The sequence below is a fragment of the Lasiosphaeria miniovina genome (assembly GCF_030549165.1).
Source record: "Lasiosphaeria miniovina strain SMH2392-1A chromosome Unknown B0T26scaffold_3, whole genome shotgun sequence".
Taxonomy (NCBI): domain Eukaryota; kingdom Fungi; phylum Ascomycota; class Sordariomycetes; order Sordariales; family Lasiosphaeriaceae; genus Lasiosphaeria; species Lasiosphaeria miniovina.
In genome coordinates, this window is record NW_026848222.1 from 362,959 (window position 1) to 387,684 (window position 24,726).

The window sequence follows — 24,726 nt, forward strand, 5'->3', positions numbered from 1 at the left end:
AGTTCAAGTTTCAGACCTACGTTGTACATCTTGCTGGCTGTGAGAAGGGGCGGTGTCTCTGTCGAGCTGGGGTGTTGCTTTTACGCCGGCTGTGGCTCGCCGTTTAGCCTGTAAGCAGAGTATCGAGAAAGAAGAGGTTCTTTGTACTGCTGCTGGGAGTTGCGCCGAGCAGTGTCGAGTTTGTATCCCAGTATTGGGTTCTGCTTCACGTACAGAGAGACGGCATCAGGGAATCTAAAGGGGATGGGGGAAGTATTGGGACGGCTGATTGCTGGCTATGCTCCAACTTCCGCCTCTCTCTTGCTCTGCTCCTTACCTAGCATGGACGCGGGCGTTGATCTCGTCCCTGCATTGCTCGATGTGCCTGTTGAACTGTGTCAGCTGCGGGTAGAGGGAACTTTAGTCGATGGTATCAGGGCTTAGAGTAGGCCTAGGACATCCGAGCCCCTAGTGTAGCCCCTAGTGTAGCCCCTGATCGTCACCTTTTCTCTCGGGCTAGAGACGCTGTAAGCAAACTAGATGATTAACTGTGGTGTTAGTGGCGTCCGGAAGAAGAAAGAAAGGCGGAGGAAAAGAATGAGAGATTACGCAGGCCTTAGCTTACGTGGACCCAGATGCACTTGCAAATAATATATTCTGGAGCCTCTCGTCGGGGGCAGCGTGTGAAGTAGTGCTTGGTGGGTACCGGGCCACTTGATCGACTTTGCATTTAGTTTGCTTGCATCCGTCCACCACCCTTGTACAACAACGGAGGTGAGCCGTCGTCCAGCCTGCCGCCCTCATCGTCTTTATACCTATGAAACACTGTTGCGGCCTTACACGGCAGCCCGTGGAAAAGTCGATCACGTCCTCCAGGCAAGATTAGAGACGGTGTGATGGGGCCGCAGTGGTTGTCTCCAAACAGCGACACATGCACTATTCGTGGAACGATTCCCGAGCTGTTGTCGTGGTTGGCTAGTCTAGCTCCGCTCTAAAGCAGTCGTAGCGATTACCTGATGGGACAAGTACCCATGGAGAAGAGAAACTAATTAGCTGGAGCTGGAGCTAGGCACCTCACGGTTAACCCCGGCGACGATTAAGAGGTAGAGCGTGTCGGTGGAATCGGTGATGGGGCCGCTGAAATAATGCCTGCCACACTTATAGCATGTTGGGAGGCATACAGCGCGCGTCGGGAATGATTAATCTAAGCTAGCAAAGAACCAAAAGTGGGACTACATTAGCTCGACCCCTTCTGACGGAACACCTGCTTCTCTGACCGCTTTCCAATCTGCCTTTCTGCCTCCAACCTACATGTCTAACCTGCCCCCCGCCTCTCAAAACCTGTCTCCAATAACCTGCCTCCTGCTCCTCACACTTACTTTCCTCGATCTGCGTCAAATGGAGCATACAGCTGAAAGATGCATGGGTTAAGGTTATACATGGGGAGATTTAGTTGGGCCATGAACGCCTGCGTAGTCGCGGCTCGTCTGTTTGAGTAGGCATTATTGGTTGTGACCAGTGTCGCTGTCTCGCGCCGTGGATCGAAATGATTGGGTACTGCCGCTCTTGGCGCTTCGAGCTTTCTCTCGTGCGGCTGAGCGACCAAGGCCAACTTCAGCCTCCCACACCAGCTCCCGGCCGTCGTCTACGAGAAGCGATCACTGTTAAACAACCTCCACTGCCGCCATCAGACACGAAGGGCACGAAGGGCACGAAGTGGCCTCCACATGTGAGAGCCCCGCTAGCCTTCGCTGAGGCACAGCATCCGCGACGCGAGGATTTGTACGACTCTCTGCCGGTAGCCGAGCCATGATTTCCATTGACGTCAGGCAGGGCATTCCTTTGGCCGGATGAACGACCGCCTTTTGTCTCCTTGTCGGTGCGATTGCCGCTTATCTTTGGTTCTGTCCCACTCCGACACGTCACAACCCTGCGCCGCTGTCTCCGGGGGGACCAACTTCGGATCCCGCACAATCCGCACCACAAGGTGCCCACCTCGGTCAAGCCAACCCCGACAAGAACGAGGCAGACTCCGATGTCGACAGTACCACCCGTGGCCTCAACACGAAGTCGCCGGACACGTGGGTAGGGCGGGCTAGTGATCCTAGCAACAGCCAACTTCGGGGCTAGGCCGTCGGAGACGATGAGTGCCCCTCAGCGGATGAGCGCCATTCTTTGCCGTCAACCAAATCTCACAGGAACCATGCAGCCAAGTCAGCCGAGACCTGGAATGCTAATGCAACACAAATTCTCCGGCAACACACAAAGAAACACACAAGCACGTCCAAAGCTTAAAGGGGCAAGGGCAGGTTGGTACCATCCCTTCCCACTCCTATGATATTCCAGAATGACACTAACGATTCCCACCTATAAAGAGTAAGCACCCGCCGAGCCCCAACGACTACACTGTCGGCTGGATATGCGCTATAAGCACGGAATACACCGCGGCACGAAGCTTTCTCGAGGAGCAACACAGCGGACCCGATCACGTCTCTCCCAATGACAACAACGATTACACGCTGGGAAGGATCGGGAAGCACAATGTTGTCATTGCTGTTCTGCCTGACGGGGAGTACGGCACAGCTTCTGCTGCAGGCGTTGCTAGGGATATGCTACACAGCTTTCCCAACGTCAGAATCGGTTTGATGGTCGGCATCGGCGGCGGCGCGCCCAACGAAAAGCATGACATCCACTTGGGAGATATCGTGGTCAGCGCTCCCCGCAAAGGGAAGAGCGGTGTGTTTCAGTACGACTATGGCAAGGCGATACAGGATCAGAGCTTTGAACCAACGGGGTTCTTGAATCAGCCACCAGCAGCCTTACGAGTGGCGGTAGCTGGGCTCGAGACACAATATGAGGGGGAAGGTCATCAACTCGAAGATGCCATCAACCACATACTCGAGAGGAAACCGAGACTGCGGATGAAGTACAAGCGACCGGATCAAGGTAGCGATAGACTCTACAGCAGCGACTTCGTCCACCGTGCGAATACCGAAGGAAACTGCACAGCAATCTGTGGTAATGATGCGTCCAATCTATTATCGCGGCGCGAACGGGGAAAACATGAAGACAATCTAGTTATTCACTACGGCCTAATTGCTTCTGCGAACCAGCTGATGAAAGACGCCCGGGCTCGGGATAGACTCGCAGCCAAGATGGAAGCAGCCGGCCTGATGAACCACTTTCCCTGTCTGGTCATCCGTGGGATATGCGACTACTCGGACTCTCATAAAAACAAGGAGTGGCAAGGATATGCAGCAATGCCGGCGGCTGCATACGCAAAGGACCTTCTCTATCGGATGCCTCCCAATAAGGTTGAAGCTGAAAGGAGGATTAGAGAGATTCTTTCTGATGGTTAGCTCATTACAATTCAACTAACCCTTAACTCGCGTGCTAATATATGTGTTTTAAATGAAGTTGACGAAAACATCAAAACAATGAGATCGAAGTTGGATAGAAAACAAGACCTCGAGATCTTGAACTGGATCACCCCAACCGACTATGGTCCTCAGCAGAGCGACTATCTTAACCGGCGACAATCATGAACTGCCCAATGGCTCCTAGAATCGGAGGAGTTCAAGACATGGGTGACGACTGAGAAGCAGACGCTCTTCTGCCCAGGCATTCCAGGGGCAGGAAAGACAATTCTCATGTCCATGGTGGTGAACCATCTCATGATGGAATTTCAGGCCGAGTCGAGTGTTGGAATTGCATACATCTACTGCAAATTCCAACGGCAAGAAGAACAGACAGTTGCCCATCTACTAGCCAGTGTGTTGAAACAACTAGCCGAGAGTCAGGATTCCCTAGCTTCAAGCGTAAGGGAGTTATACGACAACCATGACATCAGACGGACGCGGCCATCGGTAGACGAACTAGCTAAAGCTCTGCATTCTGTTGCTGCCATGCACTCTCGGGTCTATGTCGTTGTCGGCGCGCTGGATGAATGCAAAACAATAGACGGCTGCCGGGAGAAATTCCTGACCGAGATGTTCAACCTTCAAGCTAAGACACAGGTCAATCTTCTAGCGACCTCACGGCCAATCCAGGACATCCAAACGAAGTTCCAGGGAAGCTTGTCATTGACGATTCGTGCTACGAATGAGGACGTGCAAACCTATTTGACTGGCCATATGGCCAGACTACCATCATTTGTTAAGGATGATCCTGGCTTGCAGATGAAAATCAAGGATGCGATAGTGCAAGCCACCGATGAAATGTATGCTGAACGTCCCATCGTTGTCATATATGTGTTTTTAACTTCTGTTACAGGTTCCTCCTTGTTCCACTTCACGTAGATGCTCTAGCACAACAGCCTACCGTTGGAAATATCGAATGGGCGCTACAGAATCTACCTCGCGGAGTAGATGAAATTTACGGACAGGCAATGGCCAGAATCAAAGGCCAAGGAAGTGAATCTCGTGACTTGGCCCTGAACATTTTGTCTTTCGTCGTCCACGCAAAAAGAATTCTTTCTTCAACTGAACTCCGACATGCAGTTGCAGTCGAAATTGGACAGCCAAAACTAGACGACAAGTTTATTCCAGGTCTTGACATCATAAGTTCGATCTGTGGAGGCTTGATCACCATAGCCAGTCAAAGCGATATCGTTCGCTTGGTGCACTACACTACGAAGGAATACTTCGTTTTATCAAAGTATTACTGGTTCCCAGAAGCGGAGGCAGATATCACGGCAATCTGCGCTACCTACCTATCTTTCACTATATTCGAAAGCGGGTTCTGTTAAACGAACGATGAATTCGAAGAGCGACTGCAGTTAAATCCACTTTACGATTACGCGGCACACAACTGGGGTCATCATGCTCGGGAAACTTCGCCATTACCCCAAGAAGTCACAAAGTTGATAACATGCCAGGCAACGGTTGCCGCGGCTAGCCAAGCGCTCATGGCCACTAGGTGGTATGGTCGAAATTCCAGCCAGGAGGTTCCAAAGCAGATGACGGGCCTTCACTTGGCAGCATTCTTTGGCATCAAAGAGGCAGTACATCTCTTTGTTCAAGACCTGGAGAACTTGGATTGGCGCGCTAGTGATGGCCGGACGCCGCTATCGTGGGCCGCTAGCGGAGGTCACGAGCAGGGTGGGCGGCGATATATTCGACACCCCTGTACGAATATTTGGCGAACATGATACGCTGAAATCGACAGAAGTTCTAGTGGGGTAAACGGTAAAAATTAGTGAGATAAATACTGTAACTTAGCGGGCTGGCGCTAAGCTATAGCGGGTATTTTCCCTTTACGTTTTGCTGCCAGCTTTGCCCCCTATGGTGCCCGTAATAGCATCCCTCATCTCGCTAAGTTTTAGTGTATCACATTCGCCGAATATTTGTACAGGGGTATCGAATATATCGCCGCCCACCCTGGTCACGAGGCCGTAGTGAAGCTACTTCTCGAGAAGGGCGCCGATACCGAGGTGAAGGATATTGGGTTCGGCCGGACCCGCTATCGTGGGCCGCCGGCAAAGGTCACGAGGCTGTAGTGAAGCTACTTCTCGAGAAGGGCGCTGATACGGAGGTGAAAGATAAGGGTGGCTGGACGCCGCTATCGTGGGCTGCTGAGCAAGGTCACGAGGCCGTAGTGAAGCTACTTCTCGAGAAGGGCGCCGATACCGAGGTGAAGGATAAGTTCGGCCGGACGCCGCTATCGTGGGTTGCTGAGGGAGGTCACGAGGCCGTAGTGAAGCTACTTCTCGAGAAGGGCGTGTTACGATCCTGGCTCAAGTCTGCAGGAGGCGCTGGAAGCCGATTGCTGATTGGGCAGCACTGGCGGGCGGGACGGGCCCCACATGAGCTCGGTGCGGCCAACCAGGCGGCGCTCAGTGCGTTCGGCCGCCAAGATTGGGAAGACCCACTGAGCAGGAAGAACAGCCAATTAGGAAAGTGCTCAGTTACCATTGAGAGCTCAGTCGTCCTGGAAGACTGAGCGCCCCGGAGGCACTGAGCACTGTAAGGGAGAACTATGATTGGTTGCGCAATTAGATAAATACGATGACCGTACCCACGGTCTTAGATAGTTCTTGCTTGGTTCTTCAAGCAAGCAATACACATTCACTGCACTCATACACTTTGAGTGGCATTCCGATTTGACTGTATTACCCGTGCGATAGGAGCTTGCCCTTTGTTCTATCTTCATAATTACCAACCCCAGCATTCTGTGGAGCCCGTGCTCCCTTACAGACAGACGACCCTAACAGTCGAGTAGTTTGTAATAGGGCGCCGATACCGAGGTGAAGGATATTAAGTTCAGCCGGACGCCGCTATCGTGGGCCGACGAGAAAGGGCACGCTACTTTTTGAGAAGGGCGTCGACACTGAGGTGAAGGATGGGGGTTCGGCTAGATATCGGGTAAGTCGTCTCTAAAACACTACTTGAGTTAAAAAAGAAATATCTTTTATATTCTTTTATCTCTCTTTTCTCTCTTCTTTCAATAACTTATGAGTTGAGGGTTCTAGGGGAGGGTATGACTATATAGCTAGTTTAATTATTCCAGCATCTCCCAAATTGTTTAACAACGTACTCAAAACCGATATGATGGCGAATCATTGTAGTGACTAATCATTGTAATGTGTCACGACAATAGGGATTAGTGGGCAAAAGGAGGACCTAGAAGCTGCCACTTGATTCTTCGCCACCAGATTTTGCCACCATTCATAACTATAAAAGAGAGACTTTTAGCCCTCCCAAAGAAAACAAAAAGACAGACCTTTTCAGAAAATTCAAGCCTTACCTCCCTGCATCAAATCCTTCATTTCCGTTGCCCTGTGAATGCGCGTGACATAATGGCTAATCATTGCGGTGGCGAATCATTGTGGTGGCGAAACGGAGGCAAAAAATAGTGGCGGCGGAAAAATTTATAAACAAGCAGGATTGGATAGATCCCTTATATTCTTGTAATGTGTAACTCTGCTCTTCGATCCATTCCATTCCGATCGCCCTGGCCATTAGCGCCTTTGTCCTTCGGTCCGACCGTTGCAACGTCAGGCCCTGACCAGGGGCTGGCCAGTGTGCTGACTGGCTTTGTCTGCTGGCTGACAAAGGTAAGGGGCCTAAGAGTTTGTGGATAGATGGGCACCTCCTTCAGCCTCTCTCCCGAACATCATCCCTTCAGGAAGAAGCTGACCAATCAGGACTGGTTATTCTAATTCCAACAACACCATAACCGAAACTCCCCAAGCTCCCCTCGACAACCCCCTAATAACGGCACTATAATAATGGCAGATGCAACAGCAGAGCGAATAGCGGGTTTAGGACTCTAGGCCCTGACCATAGGGGTACCCACACAGGACCTCGGCTATACCTTTGACCTCTGTCTAATCAACTGGGAGGGCGTAGAATCATTCGTGGGACTAGAATTCGGGAGTGGCCGCCGCAGGATAATCACGACGCTCAGTTATTTCACGGGCGTCCAGGCCCACCTGAGACGTAGAAAAACGGGGAAGGGAGGAGCAGTTGGGCGATTTCAAGATCCGGGTAGAATACCTAGCCCCCATTAGACTCCTACACCCAGAACCGTTCTAAACCGACAATAGCGATGGATTAGTGAAGACCTTTTTAGAGATTCTCTACGGTAACATCCCGCGCTGGGCAAGAAAAGTTCTCCGTCCACTAAAAAGATAAAGATAATGGGGAATGTGACGCCTCTGCCGCCATCTTAGCTGCATTTGTTGACCTACGCACTAAAAATACCGAAAAATCAGGGACGTGTCGAAGAAGTTGAGGAAGGCTGAAGCCGCTGTGGATCGCGCCAAGGCAGAGGTTGAATGGCTTCGATACTAGGCAGTCATCCCCGGACAGTCTGTGTTTGAAGACATAGCAATAGCTCGGCGAGCGGTTCCTCGCACGCCGGCGCCAGCACCTCGAGGTACTTGGCATCCCAGTCCCTCATCGTCAGGCTTCATTACTAACATCTATTCTCTACCCTAGAGCGTGGCTTTTCGTCGCAGTCAAGGACAGCCTCTTCGGGCAGTCCGACAGCCACTGTCGAGAGGATGACGAGGCCCGTAGAGCCCACGACAAAGAGACGCAGCGGATAGAGGATACCATTCTTAAACAAGCCCGAAACCAGCGGAATAGACAGCTCGACGCGCGGCAGGCCACCTCAGAAAGGCCAAGGATGAAGAGACGAGGCTGTCCAAAGACTTGGATAACGCTCGTGAGAAGTGCACTATTCTCGCACTAATTTCTCTTGCCGCTACCCTCACTCTTCTCCTCGTCGTTCTCCTCAATTAGCTCCTCACTATGCTCCTCACTTTGCGCCTCACTATGCGCCTCACCTGTGTCACCCACCGAGCCTCGGATGTACCAGCGGCAGGGACCTTAGCTATGTTCGCATATTTTGACGAGTCGCAGCACACAACGATGCTAGATTTGCGGACAGCTAGCTAGCTAGCTAGTCCCGGAATTCATCTCGCCGCCCCTGAGCACATTTACGCTGCCTGCTCCCGCAGTTTCCAGCATCAGTGAGACAGACGGGGAGCAAAAAGTTGGAGAGAGTTTCACAAGTGAACCAGAACCCGGCATCGTTAGAGAGCAGTGAAACGGAGTGCGTGAGTTGAGAAACTTGCCCAATATAACATGACATGCTAACTTGGGGCGAGTTTGAGACAATCTGTGATCATCCGGAAGATAAAATCTACATGTAACTAGAATAGGCACCTGCCGCGCTCCTTTCCATCCACATCGTTGACATTAGGGCCTTCGATGCTCAGTCCGCGCTCAGAAGTGCTATAGTTGAGCGGTATGATGCCCTCTTTGGGGATGACCGCCGAATCTATGGACATTAAAAAAACGGTGCTAGGTAGATGCTAGTGAAGGTATAACGTGCATCAGCCAAGGGCCAGATCTACGCATGCACACAAATGTTGCCATAAAGTGCTAGAGAATTACCGCTAGAATAAAGACAATGCTGGCAGCCATCACAACCACGCCTCAAAGAACCTCGTTGCCTGCCCAAACGCCTCGTGCTCCGCCCACCGATCGGTCTTGCTTTCCGGATCTCCCCGAACGGCAAACCCGTGGGCTACCTGACTGTACAGCGCAATGCTCCACACTTCGCCCTTCTTTTGCAAGATGTCCTCGGTGCGGTGGCGCATCTCAGCCGTGAAGATCAAGTCCGTCTCGGCGGCGGCGATGCTCAGCTGGCCGCGCGACGCCCACAGCTCCTCCTCGGTCACGTAGCTGGGGTGGGCCAGGAAGCCGACGTCGATCTTCTTGGAAGCATCAGTGGTGCTGCCACCGCCCAGGAACCGCACTACAAACTTGGCGCCGAAGCAGTAGCCGACAGCGCCGACGCGTTGTATGCCGTGCTGCGAGCCGAGGTACCCGACAGCGGCTGCGACGATGGGGTCTACCTGCTGGGTGGTATGCGGGTTGTTGCCGTCAGAGCCGTGGGCGGCCCAGTCGGTGAGCGCGTCGTCGGTAGGATGGATGACGGCGAAGGGCTTGTGTAGCTTGAATGGGTCGCCGTTGTAGAGGTCTGGGAGCAGGACGAGGTAGCCTGCGCTCGCGAAGCGGTCGGCGAGGAGCTGATTGTTCCGCCAAATGCCGAGGACGTCGGGGAGGAAGAGGATAGCGGTGTTGGGGTGAGGAGGGGCGTCAAGGGGCGGTACGGCAAGATAGGCCGAGATGGTGGTGTCAGGGATGTGAATGAGCGTGCCGGCCGGGGTGCCTCTAAATTTCAAGGTTAGGAATCACGACTAAAAGGTTCATAAATGTGATGATGGGGACACATGCTCGTGCTCATGGCCGCTAGCGCAACAGGCCGCCGGAGGTTTGGACGTCATGGTGTTGGAGAAAGCCTTGATGTTTGATGCGTCTTGACGATGCGGTTTAGAGAGGACCGCCTAAAAGATTGACACACGATTCACCCGTTGTTAAATATACTCGGCTCGGAGTCTTCGGATAAGGTATGTTGGGAGAAAGAATTCAACATGGTGATTACTGAACATGACGCCTTGCTTACCATGCAGTTGCTTAGTAACTCCCACGATACAAGTGTTCATCGGAACGTTCAAAGCTCAGTAAGCAACCTGCGTATTGTTCTATAGCGAAGACATCTCGCGTCGGCATATGAGCTCAGACTAGACAGGATACGGCGAGCAAGTCACTGCTGCTTTGTAGCGGCTTTGGTTTAGCCCTTCAGCCTGTCGACTTGAATGAAGCCTGGAGAAGCCGTCTGTCACTATATACTCAGTCTTGTGGGTCTGTTTCTCATCAAGGCCGGGGACGTCCGTGCGACGCACAGCTACAATTGCACCATGCAGTTCTCCGCTTGTGAAGGAACGTCGCCCGTTGGCGTATAGGAGCGCATGAACAGGCCGACGCAGGACGGGGCACGGTACAGCCAGTGGACGAGCAGCAGCCCTGGAGCACTAGGGACAGCCTGCCTGTCCCCTTAGTTGCCTACTATGGCTGGCATAATTACTAGTTCCTTTCAAACTGACTATAGAAGACCAAGCTTTTGCAGAGCAGGTACGCTTTTCTGGGCAGGGGTGGGCTGAAAATAGAGATCCTAGAGCAGCCCGTAGTTGCCTGGGCATCGTGCCATGGTCTGATGGAGAGCATTTAGGACTTGTCGGTGCAGGAAGAAGCACATAAGACACTAAAGTTGATATGATGCGGAGCACAAAAACAGAGCACAGCACATTAAACGCGCCGGATACAATCATTACTTCGGCCGCATACTACAAGCCTAATCAATGTGCTCGATGGCAGGCAGGGCGGAGCAACAACTCGAGCTGGTTGGAATCGCCAATGGGTACCGTGACTTCAAAGTTGAGAATCTTACGATGCTGGTCATATTTTATGTCCCTATTCGGCAATCTAGTCCGTTGGGCAAACACTGAATCCCTTGACGCAGTGTTTCTTTCGTAATTTCAGTGTCGGTGCGCAGTGCGAGTGAGGCTGAGTCGCAGCAGCTTGGCAAACCCGATAGACCACTTACAACGGCGTATCCCCAGGACCGTTCCCAGTACACAGTAGGGCTGACGTCGTAATATTGAACCAGGATTTTCCGAGCGTACCAATTGCCCGACTTAGTATCCGTGGGTAGGGGGTTACTGGTAGGGAGTTACTGGTAGGGGGTTACTGGTAGGGGGGTACTGACCGTGACGTTACATGGCCCAAACCTCCCGGCCAGGAAAGCTCTCCGTTATTTGATATCGAATCCGAATTATGTTCCAAGTGCAGCCGAACAGCATTTCGAGGAGCGACGTTATGAGTCTAGGAGAGGTAGGTGATATTGCATATAAATAGAGGCTGGCCTCTCAGTGTCGAGCAGTCGCCTTCACTTCAGCAGACATCGCACACAACATCTCCTCTCATAGCAAATCTTCATCTCCCTGCACCTCTCAAGCAAGAAGAGTCATGGGGCTCTTCCTTGCCCTTCTCCTGAGCTCGGCAGCTTTGAACGCCTACGCTGCCCCCGCCGAGCGTGACACGTTTGTCAGCTTCTCGCAGTTTCTGACTGACACAGACAAGGTCAGCTATGCTGGCTTCGAGACCACGAGCGTCGCAAACGAAGCAGCATTCAAGGAAATCCATGGCCACATCCTCAAGATGTACAGTGGAATCAAGAACCCTCAGAAGATCCAGAGCTTTGCCCTCGATGATGACTACGGCGACTGCATCCCCATCTTGGAGCAGCCCTCTGTCCACTTGCAAGGCATTAAAGAACTGGCGCCGCCCCCCGCAGCAGGAAACGGCAACGCCACTGGCTCACCATCCATCAACGGCGGCCAGCTGCAAGGGGTGCCGTCGATCCTGAGCCTCGGGCTCAAGGACCGCTTCGGCAACGCCGTCCAGTGCCCGGCGGGCACGATCCCCATGCAGCGGCTGACGGCCGAGCGGCTGACGCGCTTCAAAAATCTGACCGACTTCTTCCGCAAGCCGAACCAGGACGAGCTGGATGACAGAAAAATCAGCAAGCGCGCCCTCCCGCACAGCTATGCGCGCGTCACCGACACCGTCACTAACTTTGGCGGCAACTCGTGGATGAACCTGTGGCAGCCCAACGCCTATTTCTCCATCTCGCAGCACTGGTACGTCGTCAACGTGCCCCACCAGACCGTCGAGGGCGGCTGGACGGTCAACCGGCAGAAGTGGGACAGCAAGCCGCGGCTCTTCATCTTCTGGACCCCCGACGACTACGCCACTGGGTGCTGGAACCTCGACTGCTCGGGCTTCGTGCAGACGAACAACAACTGGCACCTGGGCGGGCCATGGTCGCCCATCTCAACCCGCGACGGCACCCAGTACGGATTTACACTGCAGTGGAAGCTGTACAGGGGCAACTGGTGGCTCTTCCTGGCCGGCAGCGGTTCCATCGAGGCAGTCGGGTACTACCCCGCGAGCATCTACAAGAACGGGCCCATCACGCAGAAGGCCGACTTTGCGAAATGGGGCGGAGAGGTGGCTGCGGACAGCAGCGGCAACTTTGGCGAGATGGGCAGCGGCAAGTTCCCGTCTGAAGGCTTTGGTAGGGCCGCGTACCAGCAGACCATTTTCACCCTGCCCAAAGACGAGGATGGTGGCTCTGGTGTCTGGGCCGGGCTCCAGAGCTTGCACATCACGAAGGCGAGCTGTTACAGCATCAAAACCACGCCTAATGATGGCGGCAGCTGGGGGTCGTACTTTTACTTTGGCGGTCCCGGCGGCAGCGGATGTGCTTGATCGAGCCCTTCGGTTTGGGGTGAGAAGTATGGGAGCGAGAACTATGGCAGTGAGAGAGTACGGGATGTTTGATGAGACTAGATGGCTTGTTTCATATTCCAATAGCAAACAAGCTGGAGCTTGGCACATCAACCGTTCAAAATTCGTAACTGCTTCAACTTGGAAATCAATCACTTCAAACTCCAAGTCTTTTGTGTCCTTACACTGTCGACCTAGTGCACACGTAAACCTCGCTGAGAAAAAAAATTTGAGAAAGTTAGGCTTTGATTCAAATTGCCCAGAATCTCGCCGAAACAGGCAAGTTCCAACACTGAGCTCGCTGTAGGGTGGCAAGCGTGGGCGACTGCAGGTTGGGCACGTGTGGCTCAGGCTGTTAGGCTCCATGCTTAGGCGCTGCGAAAGAGCCCAACACAGTCATGAGTCAAATTGCCCAAGAGAGGGTGCAAAAGTTTCACAGCTTCATTCTCAGCTCGTTTCAAGTTACCCCCCGGCATTTTTCTGTAATCAAAGTGACTTATTGCCCTCGGACGACACCATGGAAAGCGCGCTGATTTCATGGATAACGGGGGAGAAGAGAATGCCAAGGCAGATTCCGACGACCTCGACCCTGGTTGGCGGGAGAGTTGCCAGCGCCCAAAAGGTGGTGAAGACGGTCCGGGCAGTCCACGGACATGGAATCTTCAGAGTGGGGGAGACGATAAACAGCGTGAACCAGGTCTCCAAAACCCTGAACAACTTCATCCCCAAGGTCTCCAAGCTCGTGGACCGCGCCAACCAGTTTATTCCCACCATGCAAATCATGGCACATTCTGCGTGCGATAGCATCAAGATTACCACTAGTTTCACGAATGTCGCCACCTCGGTTGGGATCGGCGCTAACCTGGTTCTGACGTACCAGGGCGTCAAGGCCCTCCATTTGATCGCCGCCAAACTCGAGGACGTCGCAGCCGCCCTCGCAGCGCAGACGGCACTCACGGCGCAGAGAGACTTCCCCCAGTACGTCTACGACATGATACGCGAGCGGCTTGGCCAGACCTCAGATGATCCAGCCGGCGATCACTGGTTCTTTCTCTTACACCCCGACGACGACTGGTACCCCAAATTCTACCATCTCCTTGAGACGCAGCCTGTCGGCCCTAGGTTCTGCGGCTATACGAACCACATCGACACCATCTTCGTTTTCATGCTTGCCGCACGGCGGTTCATCGAGGAGAGAGAGCGCAGAGCTCGAGAAGCGGGACGGCAGTTTCGCCCTGTGAGGCTGCATCTCCTGATTCCGGCGTACCAGCCCATCCTCATTGCGGAAGCGCTCAGGATCCCTCCCGAGATTGGCGATTTTGTAATGGAGGCGAGGGTCAATAGCGGCAAGGAATTTGTCTGGCTCAACCTCCCCCATGGACAGCGGCATCATACCTCGGGCATTGGTCATTGGGAACCGCCGGGTACTGGATGGTGGGAAGGAGTCTTGTCCAAGATTGGCTTGGCCCAGAGACCGCTAACACTGGGCAGTCCCAGGGTATTAGGAAGTAGACAACGGTCATCGGAGGACGATGACGTTTTGGCAATGGTTGGCGACGGTGAATTTAGGGCCAGGCCTGTTGCTGATGGCGAGCCGGGAAACGAAGATTTGCTAGGACCTCAGACTAGCAACCAAGGTGGTGATGGAGGAGGGGGAGGGGGAGAAAATCGACACCATGCAACGCCGCTGCATCACCGCCACGGCAGAAGAGACCATCGTAGGAGTGTCAAAGAAATAGACAGAGGCAGTCGTGGCGAAAAGGGGCCGGCAGCAGCAGCAGCAGCGGGACTTCGTGAGTCCTGATCGGGGCAGAGTGCTTAGAAGTACATACCATGTAATAAACCCACTGATAGTTTCAAGATATAGCGAGAATGGTCTTTTTGGGGGAGAGGGGGTGGGGCCTTACTGATAAACGCATGACTAAAATTCCAAGTACAAGACTCCGTGCTCACGTCTGCGAGAGAACTCGCTGAGATTGCTTCAAGTTATTGACATATGGTCAAGGTAATGATGGATATCGACCGTAACATATATCCACAGGAGACTCCAGCTAGTTCGGTTACTTGAAGGGGAAATTGACTGCGTAGACAACATCGCAATGGCATGCCAAGGACACGCAGACTCAGATCAGAATGAGAGAATTAACTGTAGCTCCGATGTCAAATAAGGAATGAGAGCCAAGTGTGGTGTGAAAGTGTCGACTGGTTACTGTGACGGCCCGCCTTACGCAGTAGGGATGTCAATGGTTGAAGGCAGTAACGAATGTGCATTTAAAACTAAGGAAGAGAAAGGAATCTATCGCGGGGTCCGCGCAGGGCGCGGAGAAATAGGTGGTGGTGCTCAGTGCGCACAGGCCACACTCTAAACACAATGCAGCCAATAGAATCAATCCTGTCACATGAGCCCTGTGGCGACCGTGACAGTTACCAGGTACTGTTGGGATGACAAGGTCGTTCGCAATCGTCACTTTGGCCATAGTCACGTATAGAGTCTAGTTTAGCCACATAGAGGTGGTGTTGTGGTGATATTCTTCTGCTCTGCTCTATGTAAAAGGATTACGAACTACGGGGATAAGAAGAGAGTGGTTTGGGGGGGCATCGTAGTCACGTACTTGTAGCACATGCCACATGGTAGCTTGTGTGTAGGTTATGTGTTTGCTTCCTTTTAAAGGCGTAAGCCTTCTATAAGCTACTATTCCTATATATTAGGGTGCGAGAGCGACCCGGAACGGCAAAGGGTGATGTGAAGGCAGGCATATACAAGAGGCAAGGCTGTAAGTAAGGAATGGATATATTCGTAGATTACTAAGCCAAAGAAAGGAAAAGGAAAAGAAGAAGCCTGCGCGTCCTTTAGGCGGTGGTTTTGTGGCTGCGCTAGTCCCTAATGGGAAGAGTAGTGCCTATAGCTGGGTATTTATTAAGGCGGCCTTAAATGCTGAAACTTGAGGCCACACGCTCGCCAAAAACAGCAGTCTAGACTGCGGCACATGTGGTATAATAGACCAAGCTTTCGGCTCCCAATTAGAAATCTCAACACACCACGAAGCCAAATACTTTCTCCTACCGATTTCAGTTCCTGGCCTTGCTGAAGCGAAATGCCGACTAAATAGAGTGGGGGCCCAATATAGTCATGCAGGGGGCGGAGCACAAGAAACCACATCTGAGAGCAAGCGACTCAATCAGCTCGCTGCCTAATATGCATGGCCGGACAGAACGAGGCTTCGCTTAAGCCTGGACTCATACTCCATAGTGAGTTAACAATTAGCCCCACGCAATCTTTCATTAATTATTCGGTGAAGCCTTCTAGAAGCTTGAGCTGGGAGCTCCGGTACCTAAACTAGATTGTGGCGAGGTGGAGATGATCTGTGCAGCAAAGATGCAAGGTGTATAAATTCATAGAATGGTGTGTAGGCCACGCGGCAGCGGCACAACTTGTAGAGCTAGTGGTGATAGGGGCTGCCAGGGTTTTGGCGGTATTCCGGCCAAGAGATGAGGAAGTTGCACCGTACCATGATTTATGAGTAGTCAAACCTACGGTCCTCATCAACTAATGTCACATGATCAAACGTTGAGGGGGAATATAAAAAAGAAATATGTCCGAATACTCAATTTCTTCAAGTCGAATAATGAATACACAGTGTTTAACTACCAGCTCTATTCCAATCCTCTCGACAAGAACCTCTAACCCCAAATTACCAATATTAAAAGTTTAGAAAATCGCCACCAGTATAGGTTCGTGTCTTGACAAGGCCTGGCCTCTAGGGCATACCTAGGGATTTCAGCTGGTGCGTCGAGGCCCGGCTGTCTAGCTGATGCCACAGCTGGGTCTCTTTCCGCGGGTGTCGAGCCGGGCTGCTATGTCTCCGAAGAGTCAGGCACGCCACCCATAGTGACAGGGCGGCAATGAGAAGTGAGGGAATGCCGAAGGCGATGGTGATGATTGCGTCGGGCGAAAGAAACGAGGGACAAACGGATGATGACATGTATGTGTGGCTAGGGCTGTGGTTCTGGAACTCTTTCGTTGAAGCTGAGCCCTTTGGGTGAAGCGGCGAGAGGCATTCGTTTTGCTGGTGAGCCGGACGTCTAACGCAATGAATAGAGGCCTGGCCTTGGTTCTGGAGTGCCGGACGGGCATCCTTGGTACCGTATTTATGGTTCAGGAGCTCACGCCGAGTACCATATGAAGGTGATTTGGGCTGCGACACTGCGACATTTGGGCGCTAGGATGTAAGTCGGGCCGATGGATGAAAAGAAACAAAATAAAAAAAATTATTTCCTTCCTGTTTACCTGTGTGGTGGGTGCGTAGATAGGTGGGGACACGGGCCTTCAATGCAATGTGATGATTTAAGGCGCCCCGTTCTTGGACGGACACCGACCAATCGGCTGATGGTTAATGCTCTAAGGCATCTTGTGAGATGGAGAACCGGTGAGAACCGGTGGACTGCGCGGGACACTGCGACACTGCGACACTGCGACAAGGTTGACTTCGCCCAGAAAAAGCTTGACCCCCTTAACGCCGACCCCGCAACTGAACTGCTGCCTACTTTTGACTGCGACATTGCGACACTCCGTCTCCTGTGTGCTCAAATTAACTACAGAACCGGTAGAGGCTGCGCCTATCTATCCGCAGCTGTGGTTGGGCAACCCCGCAAAATACAAGTGCTGCCGGGATTTTACAAAACTTATCGAGCGTGCTTTCCGGGGAAAATGGAAAATATTAAGAATGCCCTTGTCTGCTGCGATGCAGGAATTCATCGTCTCGCTAACGTCTCCAGGGATTCTACATGCTTCAACCGGATCCACGTCTGTTGCTGCTCTTGATTGCAAGGAGAAAATGGATGGCGTATTATCGTCAAAGAGACGCAAGTTGAACTACAAGAAATGCATTTTCTGCCGCAAGGACAAAAAGAAGGTACGTCAATTACTGGTTTGGCTGGAGAGAGATGGTTCGATCTGTTGGTCCTAATCAGAAGAAACGCTAATAATACCAATGCCCAAAGTGTGAGCCAGCCGAGAAAACATGGCCTAGGGAAAAATGTCATCGATGTGCCAAAATGGGCCTCGAATGCTCCGAAAGCAAAACAACCGCGGCCATCTCAGCATCATCCTCAGATCCAAAGAGACCGACCATAAACGACGACCACCATAGCAACTTGGTGAAAAACAGCAGCACAACAGGAACAGAACTGCAAGTCGCGCGCGGAGATGCCAACATAAAGTGCACCGACACTGGCATTCTACCTGACCTGTAATTATGCTCTGATTAATTACCTATATATTACGAGGCTGAAGCCCAGGGTGGCTAACCAACTACCAACAGGACCATCAAAGCCCACTGGTTGCACTATCTGGCCCGGATGGAAGAAAAAGCTCGACAGTACGAATCGGCGCTGGAACGACATATCCAAGGAATTCACAGGATTGCACTTCTTGACAGCACCCAACGCATAATCAACCGGGAGCTCCTAGACTTCCGCAGCCGCGCCTTGCTCCTGAACACCGATTCTCGTGTTGCACCCTTCGCGCTAGGAGCAATGCCTGCCATATTGTTCGGCACTGGCCCAGGGGCCCCGTTTTCCATTTTTGAGTGGGAGACTTGGACTGCTGCCTATGATTCCGACATGGACGGGCTGGTGCACCGCGCTATGGCCTGTGGCGACTTGTCTACTGCTCTTGCCGTCCAGGAACATAGGTTGATTTACTGGTGCCGGAGACGGGAACTGTTCCCAAGAGGCGAACCGCTAGACCAGGACGTAACGATGATGGAACTATTCCTTTCCATTCACCGTCTTGTCTGTCAGCGTGCGGGGGACCCTTCGGCGGATTCAGTCGGCTCAAACGAATTTCTGTCCGGGCATCCTCAATCAATCCCATCCCTGGATAATCCGTTCGTCCTGGCAAGGGCTATCAAGCTGGCAGAGAAGGGTGTCGATTTATTCATGTCTGGGACCGACAATTTTGGCCGCACACTGCTTCACATGGCCCTCTACCAGTTTCACAATATTAACGGCTTATTCAACACGTTTGGCCAGTCCTGGGGCGGCGACATTCTTCGAAACTTGGGTCTCGAAGACGCCAACGTCAAAGACAGACTGGGCCGAACTGCTTTGCATATTGCATGCATCATTGGCCAGGTCGAGACCGCCTGCTCACTAGTCCGTCACGGTGCCAATATGAACGAAACCGAGGAGGGTTCAGCTAGCTTGGATGCATTCACACCCCTCCACCTTGCCGCAGCTGCTGGTCATTTCGAGGTGCTTGCCGCACTCGCGTCCGAGTTTCCTGTGAAGTTTACCACTGCTAATAGATCGGTGATCTCTGCCGCGGAAAAATACGACCAACTTAAAGTTGTTTTCTGGTTAAACAACTACAAGTCGATAACAATAGGAATGTCGGAATGATACAAGACTCAAAAAAATTTCGAAGGATAACGAAAGGGGGACCCGGAGAGGACATTGCGAGCCGTGCTAGTTCTCATAACAATGCCAAGCTACCTTTGTACTGTTATTCAAGTTTTGCTTTAATAGCAAAGGAAAAGTATTTGCCTATAAGAACCTTCGTAAGGCTGATAATGAGGCTGCATGGCCGCCTTTCAAAGTTGGCCACGGAAACGAAGCTAGGATTCTCGCTAAATTGAAACACGACCATACTATCGCCTTAGAAGACATCTACATTAGCGAGGGTCACATAGTGCTCGAATAGTGCTCGCGCCATTATATAGCTGGTGACTACATTGGACGGAAGTAGCCAGAACTTAAGTAAGATTTGTTCGCGCTGAGCTTCCAGATGGTGGATGCCCTCACATATCTATACTATCAGGGTGGTATAGTATATTTTGACGTGCGTCCCGAGAATATCCTCGTTTAGAGCCGGGCTCCGCGTCTCGTTTGCAAGCTCGCCTATTTTAGCTATGCAACGAGAAATTCACAGTTTTGTTATCAGGGCCCGAAGATGTGGAGTAACGAGCGACATCCTCCTCCGAAGTTACGAGCCGTAGCGATATAGACAGAAAAGCCTCACTTGCCGACAAGTTCGATATATAGTTACTTGGATGCTTGTCTTACGATATTGTAGTAAGGGAGAAGGCCGTTCGAAATAGGCTAAGGGTGGCGATATATAGGCCACGCCAGCTGCGCGTATTTGTACAGTGTTCTGTTAGCCGAAGTACGGGGGGAGAGAGAAGGACGTGAGAAGGAGAAAGTTGAAAACAAGCAAGCAGGGGAGGATGTGGTGTATTTATCAAGACATTATGACTTATATTATGACTTTAACAGTGAAGTGGCCTGTACCCAGGCTGGTTGGTCGAGGTACAAGATGGTAGCCCGAGCGTGGAATCTGATCAGCTAGCCTCGGTAGGGACCACTGAGCAATCAGAAAACGGCAGTCCCGACCACAGCACATGCATTTCATCACATCAAAGGACTGTCCCTGCCACTTACTCAAACCCATGTTCCATGCCAACAAAAAAGAAAGAAAAAAGTAAGAAAGAAAAGAAAAAAAGGAGGAAAGAAAAGAATGAGAATAGCAGGAGGAAACAGAACGCCATTCTCGATGCCAATGTGGAACCTCCATCTTCGGCAGACACCGCCAGCCCGCCCCCCCGGACCCGGATCTGCCCCCTGATCCACTCAAGACGGCAGCAGCCCCGCATACGTCGGAGGAACCAACTCCAAGCAGAGCTTGGCATGCTGGTATACAGGGTCAATTTAGGCGAGACTGCTGCCGCTCGCCGTCTCATTCGCCCGCTCACCCGCTATACATGCTGATTAGCTACTGTATTCTCGGGCTCATTCCAGATTTACTCCCAGCGTATATGTCCCAAGAAACGGGACAAGTGGTGCTGGACAACGTTTATAAAGTGATTCCTGCATACTATACGCCCAGCTCCCTGGACCATGTTCCACGTCTGGAACTCATCACCCCTCGGGCCCTCGTCTGCATAGCACGACACGTCTAGAACCACATCATGGCCATCATCGGCAGCAGAGAGGAGCATGCCGACCCCCGCCTCACCCGCATCGCACAGGCCGACAAGGTAAAATGGTACAAGAAACCGAACTTGCGGTCCTTGTATTTCATCCTCATCCCCTGCGGCCTGGGAGTCGAGTGGACCTCGGGCTTCGACTCGTCCATGATGAACAGTCTGCAAGCCGTCAAGGCATGGACCGACTGTTTGTGGCCCCCTTGTCTCTCATCGTCATATCTCCCCCCTTCTCCTCCACTCGGTTGAAGAGCGGCTTGGATCCAGAACTAACACGGGAGAACCCAGACTTTGACAACCCCACCGCCAGCCGGCTCGGCCTGCTAAACGCCATGTACTCGCTCGGGGCACTGATGGCGATCCCGTTCGTGCCGACCGTCAGCCAGCACCTCGGGCGGCGGCGCACGATCCTGCTGGCGTCGGTCATCATGTGCCTGGGCGCGGGGCTGCAGGCGGGCGCGCGCAACTCGGACATGTTCCTGGCGTCGCGCTGGGTGCTGGGGTTCGGGATCCCGTTCGCCATCGTCAACGCGTCGTCGCTGCTGGGCGAGCTGTCGTACGCCAACGAGCGCGCCGTCGTCACGTCGCTGTTCAACGCGTCGTGGTTCGTCGGCGCCATTGTGGCTGCCGGTACCACGTACGGCACCTTCCAGATGGCCAGCACCTGGGCCTGGCGCCTGCCGAGCCTGCTGCAGCTCGTGCCCAGCTTCTTCCAGCTGGCCTTCATGCACTGGTGCCCCGAGTCGCCGCGGTGGTTGGTGTCGCGCGACCGCGGCGACGAGGCGCTGGCCATCCTGCAAAAGTACCACGGCGAGGGCGCCGACGGCGCCGAGTTCGTGCGCCTCGAGTTTGCGCAGATCCAGTCGACCATCGCGCAGGAGCAGCAGCTGGCCAGCCGGTTCGTGTGGGCTGATGTCCTGCGCGACCCGCCGATGCGCCGCCGCTTCCTGCTGGCCGCCGTCGTCGGCTTCTTCACGCAGTGGTCCGGCAACGGCCTGACGAGCTTCTACATGAAGAAGATCCTCGCGCTGGTCGGGATCAAGGACGACAGGACCGTGCAGCAGGTCATTCTGAGCAACACGTGCTGGGGGTTTATCAACGCTGTGCCCATTGCGCTGATCGCGCCGCGCTATCCCCGCCGCCGCATGTTCCTCATCTGCACCATCGGCACGGCTTTTGTGTATACGGCGTGGACTGTGGCTTCGGCGCGGTGGGCCATCGAAGGCTCGTCCAAGGCGGCGATCCCGGTGCTGGTCTTTATCTATGTCTACTCGCCGTGAGTCACGCATTATCGAGCTTCTCGGGCGATGATTGCGCTGTGTTGATTGTTGTTCGCTAATTTGTGAATGTCGACAGCTTCTACAATATCGGCTGTATGTTACATGTTGTCTTGACTGATTGATTACCTGCCGGCAGTAGCGGTATTGCTGCCAAAGAGACAAGAACTAGCGCTGACCATCTCGAGCAGGGAACGCGCTGGCATACACGTACATGGTGGAAATCTTTCCGTTTGCGCAGCGGGCCAAGGGCATCGCGGTCGAGCAGCTCACGGTGCGCTTCGCCGTCTTCTTCAACACGTACGTCAACCCCATCGCGCTCGACGCCATCACGTGGAAGTACTACATTGTCTACTGCGTTTGGATCTTGGTCGAGATTGCTACCGTCTACCTGCTCTTCCCCGAGACGCACAACCGCACCCTCGAGGAACTGAGCTTCATGTTCGAGGGCAAAGAGGTCCAGGACAGGGTCGACAAGAACGTCGACAAGGTGCTGCACTTGGAGCTGGATAGCATCGGGCCGGGTGGTGCGACGCATCCCGGCACTGAGTTGGATGATGCTGGGAAGACCACTGCCGTTGCTTCCGCGCACGTGGATCAGAGGGTTCGAGTTTGAAGAATGTTGCAGATAATGTTGTTGGACTAAGAATTTAGGTTGCTTAGGCTTGGTGTCGAAATGAGAGCACGGTTACCTTTTACCTCATACGTGTTTGCAGTAGTTGTGATTTCAACGGTTTAATGTCTTTTAACTAGGTAATTAGAATATGATCTGGCAGAGTTGGAAAGAAAATGGTGGTACTAACCCTTTATCTTCACCTTATATATGTGTGTGTGGCCCGTCGCTTGAGGACGTAAGTGGGTTGCCTTGATCAGAGTAGCATATACTTACCTATGCAAGCATGACACTTACCTTTTGACCTACCTGGCGGCTCCCTTTCAGGGGTTGCCCTGAGATTGGCGTTTATTGTTAATTATCGTGGTTGTTCCGGAAAAACCTGTGCGCCACCTAGTAGCAACCTTTGAATCATTCAGTCGTACTTTTACTTACTCTCTTTTCTTATTTTCTTTGCCTTCTCCGTGTTGACTTCTTCGCTGCCGCCTTCAGTTGTGTCGGCGGGGCGTCGAACTTGTATTTGAGCAGTAGCGGGTAGAGGTCTGCAAAGGCCTCGTAGACCTGGTCAGCGGTCTTGGCGCCGGTCAGGACGACTTTCCCGTTGAAGAAGACAAGACACGTGACCTTGGCGTCGGTCTTGAAGATTTGGAAGACCAGGCCGGGGAAGAGCTCGGGCTCGTACCTGGCGAAGCCCTTGGACCCCCACTCGGCCACCAGGCCCTCGAGCCGGATGTAGAAGTTGCAGCCGCACGAGCCGACAAAGTTCTGCACCTTGAAGTCTTTGAACTTTGTGTTGAAGCCTAGCTTCTGGATCAGGCGGGCGTGCTTGCGCGCGGCCAGGCGTGCCAGCTCCACCGACTTGGCGCCCGTGATGACCAGCTTGCCCGAGCCAAAGACCAGCGTGGTGGTGCGCGGCTCGCGGATGCGCATGATGACGGCGTGGAACTTTTTCTGGTTGTACTCGACGTTGCGCGCCTGCTGAGAGATCAGGTTGAGGTCCAGCCTGCACTCGAGGTTAACTGTTGCCACAATGTTTTGTATCGTGGGCATGGGCCAGTGAGCCTCGATGCGATCGAGGCCCCGCGGTTTCGGTGTTTCTTGGTTAGTGTTCTGTTCCATGTACCCTGCTGCTGGAGCGTGTTGTCGCTCAGTTCGGAGCAAATATGCTGTCTATTCTAAATGACGGAAATTTTAAATTAGGCGTATTTATGGGGGGGCCAACTCACTTGGGAGATATCGATGGACAGCAACGGAGAGAAACAGAAGGAGATCCCAGATCTATATTCCCAGCCCGACAACAAAGGGAGGGCGCTTCTTTCAAACGGTCGGGGAACAAATCTATTGTTTGGTCGGTAACTATGTTTCCGACAGCCACAACAATTGAACAAAGAGTATGGTGACAATGCCTTGTGACAATGCTTTGTGGTTGTGTCCCTAACGGCAAAGGGCACCGGTTTGAAAAGGACTTGCAACAAAGACTCTAGCAAGTCCGAAGACAGAAGCTAATCTAATTTGGTAGCTTGTCAAAGGATACTGGTGGGCTTCCAGACGGAAAGGCGGCAACGGCCCGGTTCTCTCTTTCCCAAGTTAACTAGTGACAACAAGTGGGTGAGTTATATGTTCTTCATCGCTGCTAGATGCCGATATGCGATGCGGTGCAATGCTGGTATTACGGCCGGATGGCTGCGGCGGTTGTTGGAGCCCATGGCAGCGGTGGAATTGTCGGTCAACCGTCAGCAATTGAGAGATCGAGGCCCATTCGCCGCCGACACAGCAGATCTGGGAAGGGTGGAGACGCCTAAAAATGGATTCAAAGAGCGGGGGAAGGACAGGCGGGAGATTACTGTTTTAATTGAACGTTGAGGGTCGTAGAAAGTACAAAATCTCCTTTGTTCCTTCCTGTTAAAATGGGTGGGTTTCCTTTGTTTTCGCCCTTCTGCAACGGACGAGGCAAGTTTTGAGTGGAGCAACCTGGACATGCGCCTATCCAGATCGGGTCTAGCGTTGCCAAGCCCCACTCACAGCGCAGCAAACCCCGTCAAGGGATCCAACTTTTGTTTGGTTCAACGGCCCGTGCTGGTGGATTTTGAGCGCGGCTTCTCGTGCGGACCTTCCCTCCAGACGGATAAGCGGCATCTCGGATGGCTATTTTCGGCTGACGACACGCAACT

At 52.8% G+C, this 24,726-nt stretch overlaps 7 protein-coding genes across 7 annotated transcripts; 5 read left to right on the plus strand and 2 right to left on the minus strand.

Annotated features, from left to right (window-relative positions):
* Positions 1–1,525: 1,525 nt before the first annotated feature.
* On the plus strand, positions 1,526–5,851 carry B0T26DRAFT_739157 (uncharacterized protein; the record flags this gene model as incomplete). Its single annotated transcript, XM_060443671.1, has 9 exons — positions 1,526–1,708; positions 2,355–3,333; positions 3,397–3,483; positions 3,544–4,198; positions 4,252–4,483; positions 4,517–4,624; positions 4,748–5,105; positions 5,462–5,717; positions 5,758–5,851. The coding sequence occupies 9 exons, from the start codon at positions 1,526–1,528 to the stop codon at positions 5,849–5,851; spliced, it is 2,952 nt and encodes a 983-aa protein (XP_060297604.1).
* Positions 5,852–8,911: 3,060 nt separating this feature from the next.
* Positions 8,912–9,682, minus strand: B0T26DRAFT_769204 (putative cytoplasm protein; the record flags this gene model as incomplete). Its single annotated transcript, XM_060446518.1, has 1 exon — positions 8,912–9,682. A coding segment is annotated over one exon (771 nt), but the record flags the coding sequence as incomplete, so codon positions are not given.
* A 1,738-nt stretch (positions 9,683–11,420) lies between these two features.
* On the plus strand, positions 11,421–12,557 carry B0T26DRAFT_622030 (uncharacterized protein; the record flags this gene model as incomplete). The annotated part of the gene is made up of 1 exon (XM_060436089.1): positions 11,421–12,557. A coding segment is annotated over one exon (1,137 nt), but the record flags the coding sequence as incomplete, so codon positions are not given.
* A 437-nt stretch (positions 12,558–12,994) lies between these two features.
* B0T26DRAFT_700041 (uncharacterized protein) lies at positions 12,995–14,948 on the plus strand. Its single transcript, XM_060441505.1, has one exon. It carries the CDS (start codon positions 13,048–13,050, stop codon positions 14,485–14,487), a length of 1,440 nt encoding a protein of 479 aa, XP_060297607.1. The 5' UTR covers positions 12,995–13,047; the 3' UTR covers positions 14,488–14,948.
* A 2,259-nt stretch (positions 14,949–17,207) lies between these two features.
* On the plus strand, positions 17,208–19,287 carry B0T26DRAFT_700046 (uncharacterized protein). Its single transcript, XM_060441506.1, has 3 exons — positions 17,208–17,596; positions 17,685–17,932; positions 18,005–19,287. The coding sequence occupies exons 1-3, from the start codon at positions 17,408–17,410 to the stop codon at positions 19,083–19,085; spliced, it is 1,518 nt and encodes a 505-aa protein (XP_060297608.1). The 5' UTR covers positions 17,208–17,407; the 3' UTR covers positions 19,086–19,287.
* Positions 19,288–20,487: 1,200 nt separating this feature from the next.
* B0T26DRAFT_849859 (general substrate transporter) lies at positions 20,488–22,558 on the plus strand (the record flags this gene model as incomplete). Its single annotated transcript, XM_060447627.1, has 4 exons — positions 20,488–20,855; positions 20,954–21,941; positions 22,022–22,038; positions 22,134–22,558. The coding sequence occupies exons 1-4, from the start codon at positions 20,651–20,653 to the stop codon at positions 22,556–22,558; spliced, it is 1,635 nt and encodes a 544-aa protein (XP_060297609.1). The 5' UTR covers positions 20,488–20,650.
* Positions 22,559–22,999: 441 nt separating this feature from the next.
* On the minus strand, positions 23,000–23,674 carry B0T26DRAFT_641359 (transcription factor TFIID-domain-containing protein; the record flags this gene model as incomplete). The annotated part of the gene is made up of 1 exon (XM_060437329.1): positions 23,000–23,674. The coding sequence occupies one exon, from the start codon at positions 23,672–23,674 to the stop codon at positions 23,000–23,002; it is 675 nt and encodes a 224-aa protein (XP_060297610.1).
* Between the last annotated feature and the right edge of the window lie 1,052 nt (positions 23,675–24,726).

Coding starts and splice junctions, on each gene's coding strand:
- B0T26DRAFT_700041 (XM_060441505.1), top strand. CDS start 13,048: ATGCTTAGGCGCTGCGAAAGAGCCCAACACAGTCATGAGTCAAATTGC.
- B0T26DRAFT_700046 (XM_060441506.1), top strand. CDS start 17,408: ATGCCCTTGTCTGCTGCGATGCAGGAATTCATCGTCTCGCTAACGTCT. Junction 17,597..17,684: donor GCCGCAAGGACAAAAAGAAG/GTACGTCAATTA, acceptor CAATGCCCAAAG/TGTGAGCCAGCCGAGAAAAC. Junction 17,933..18,004: donor ACTGGCATTCTACCTGACCT/GTAATTATGCTC, acceptor AACTACCAACAG/GACCATCAAAGCCCACTGGT.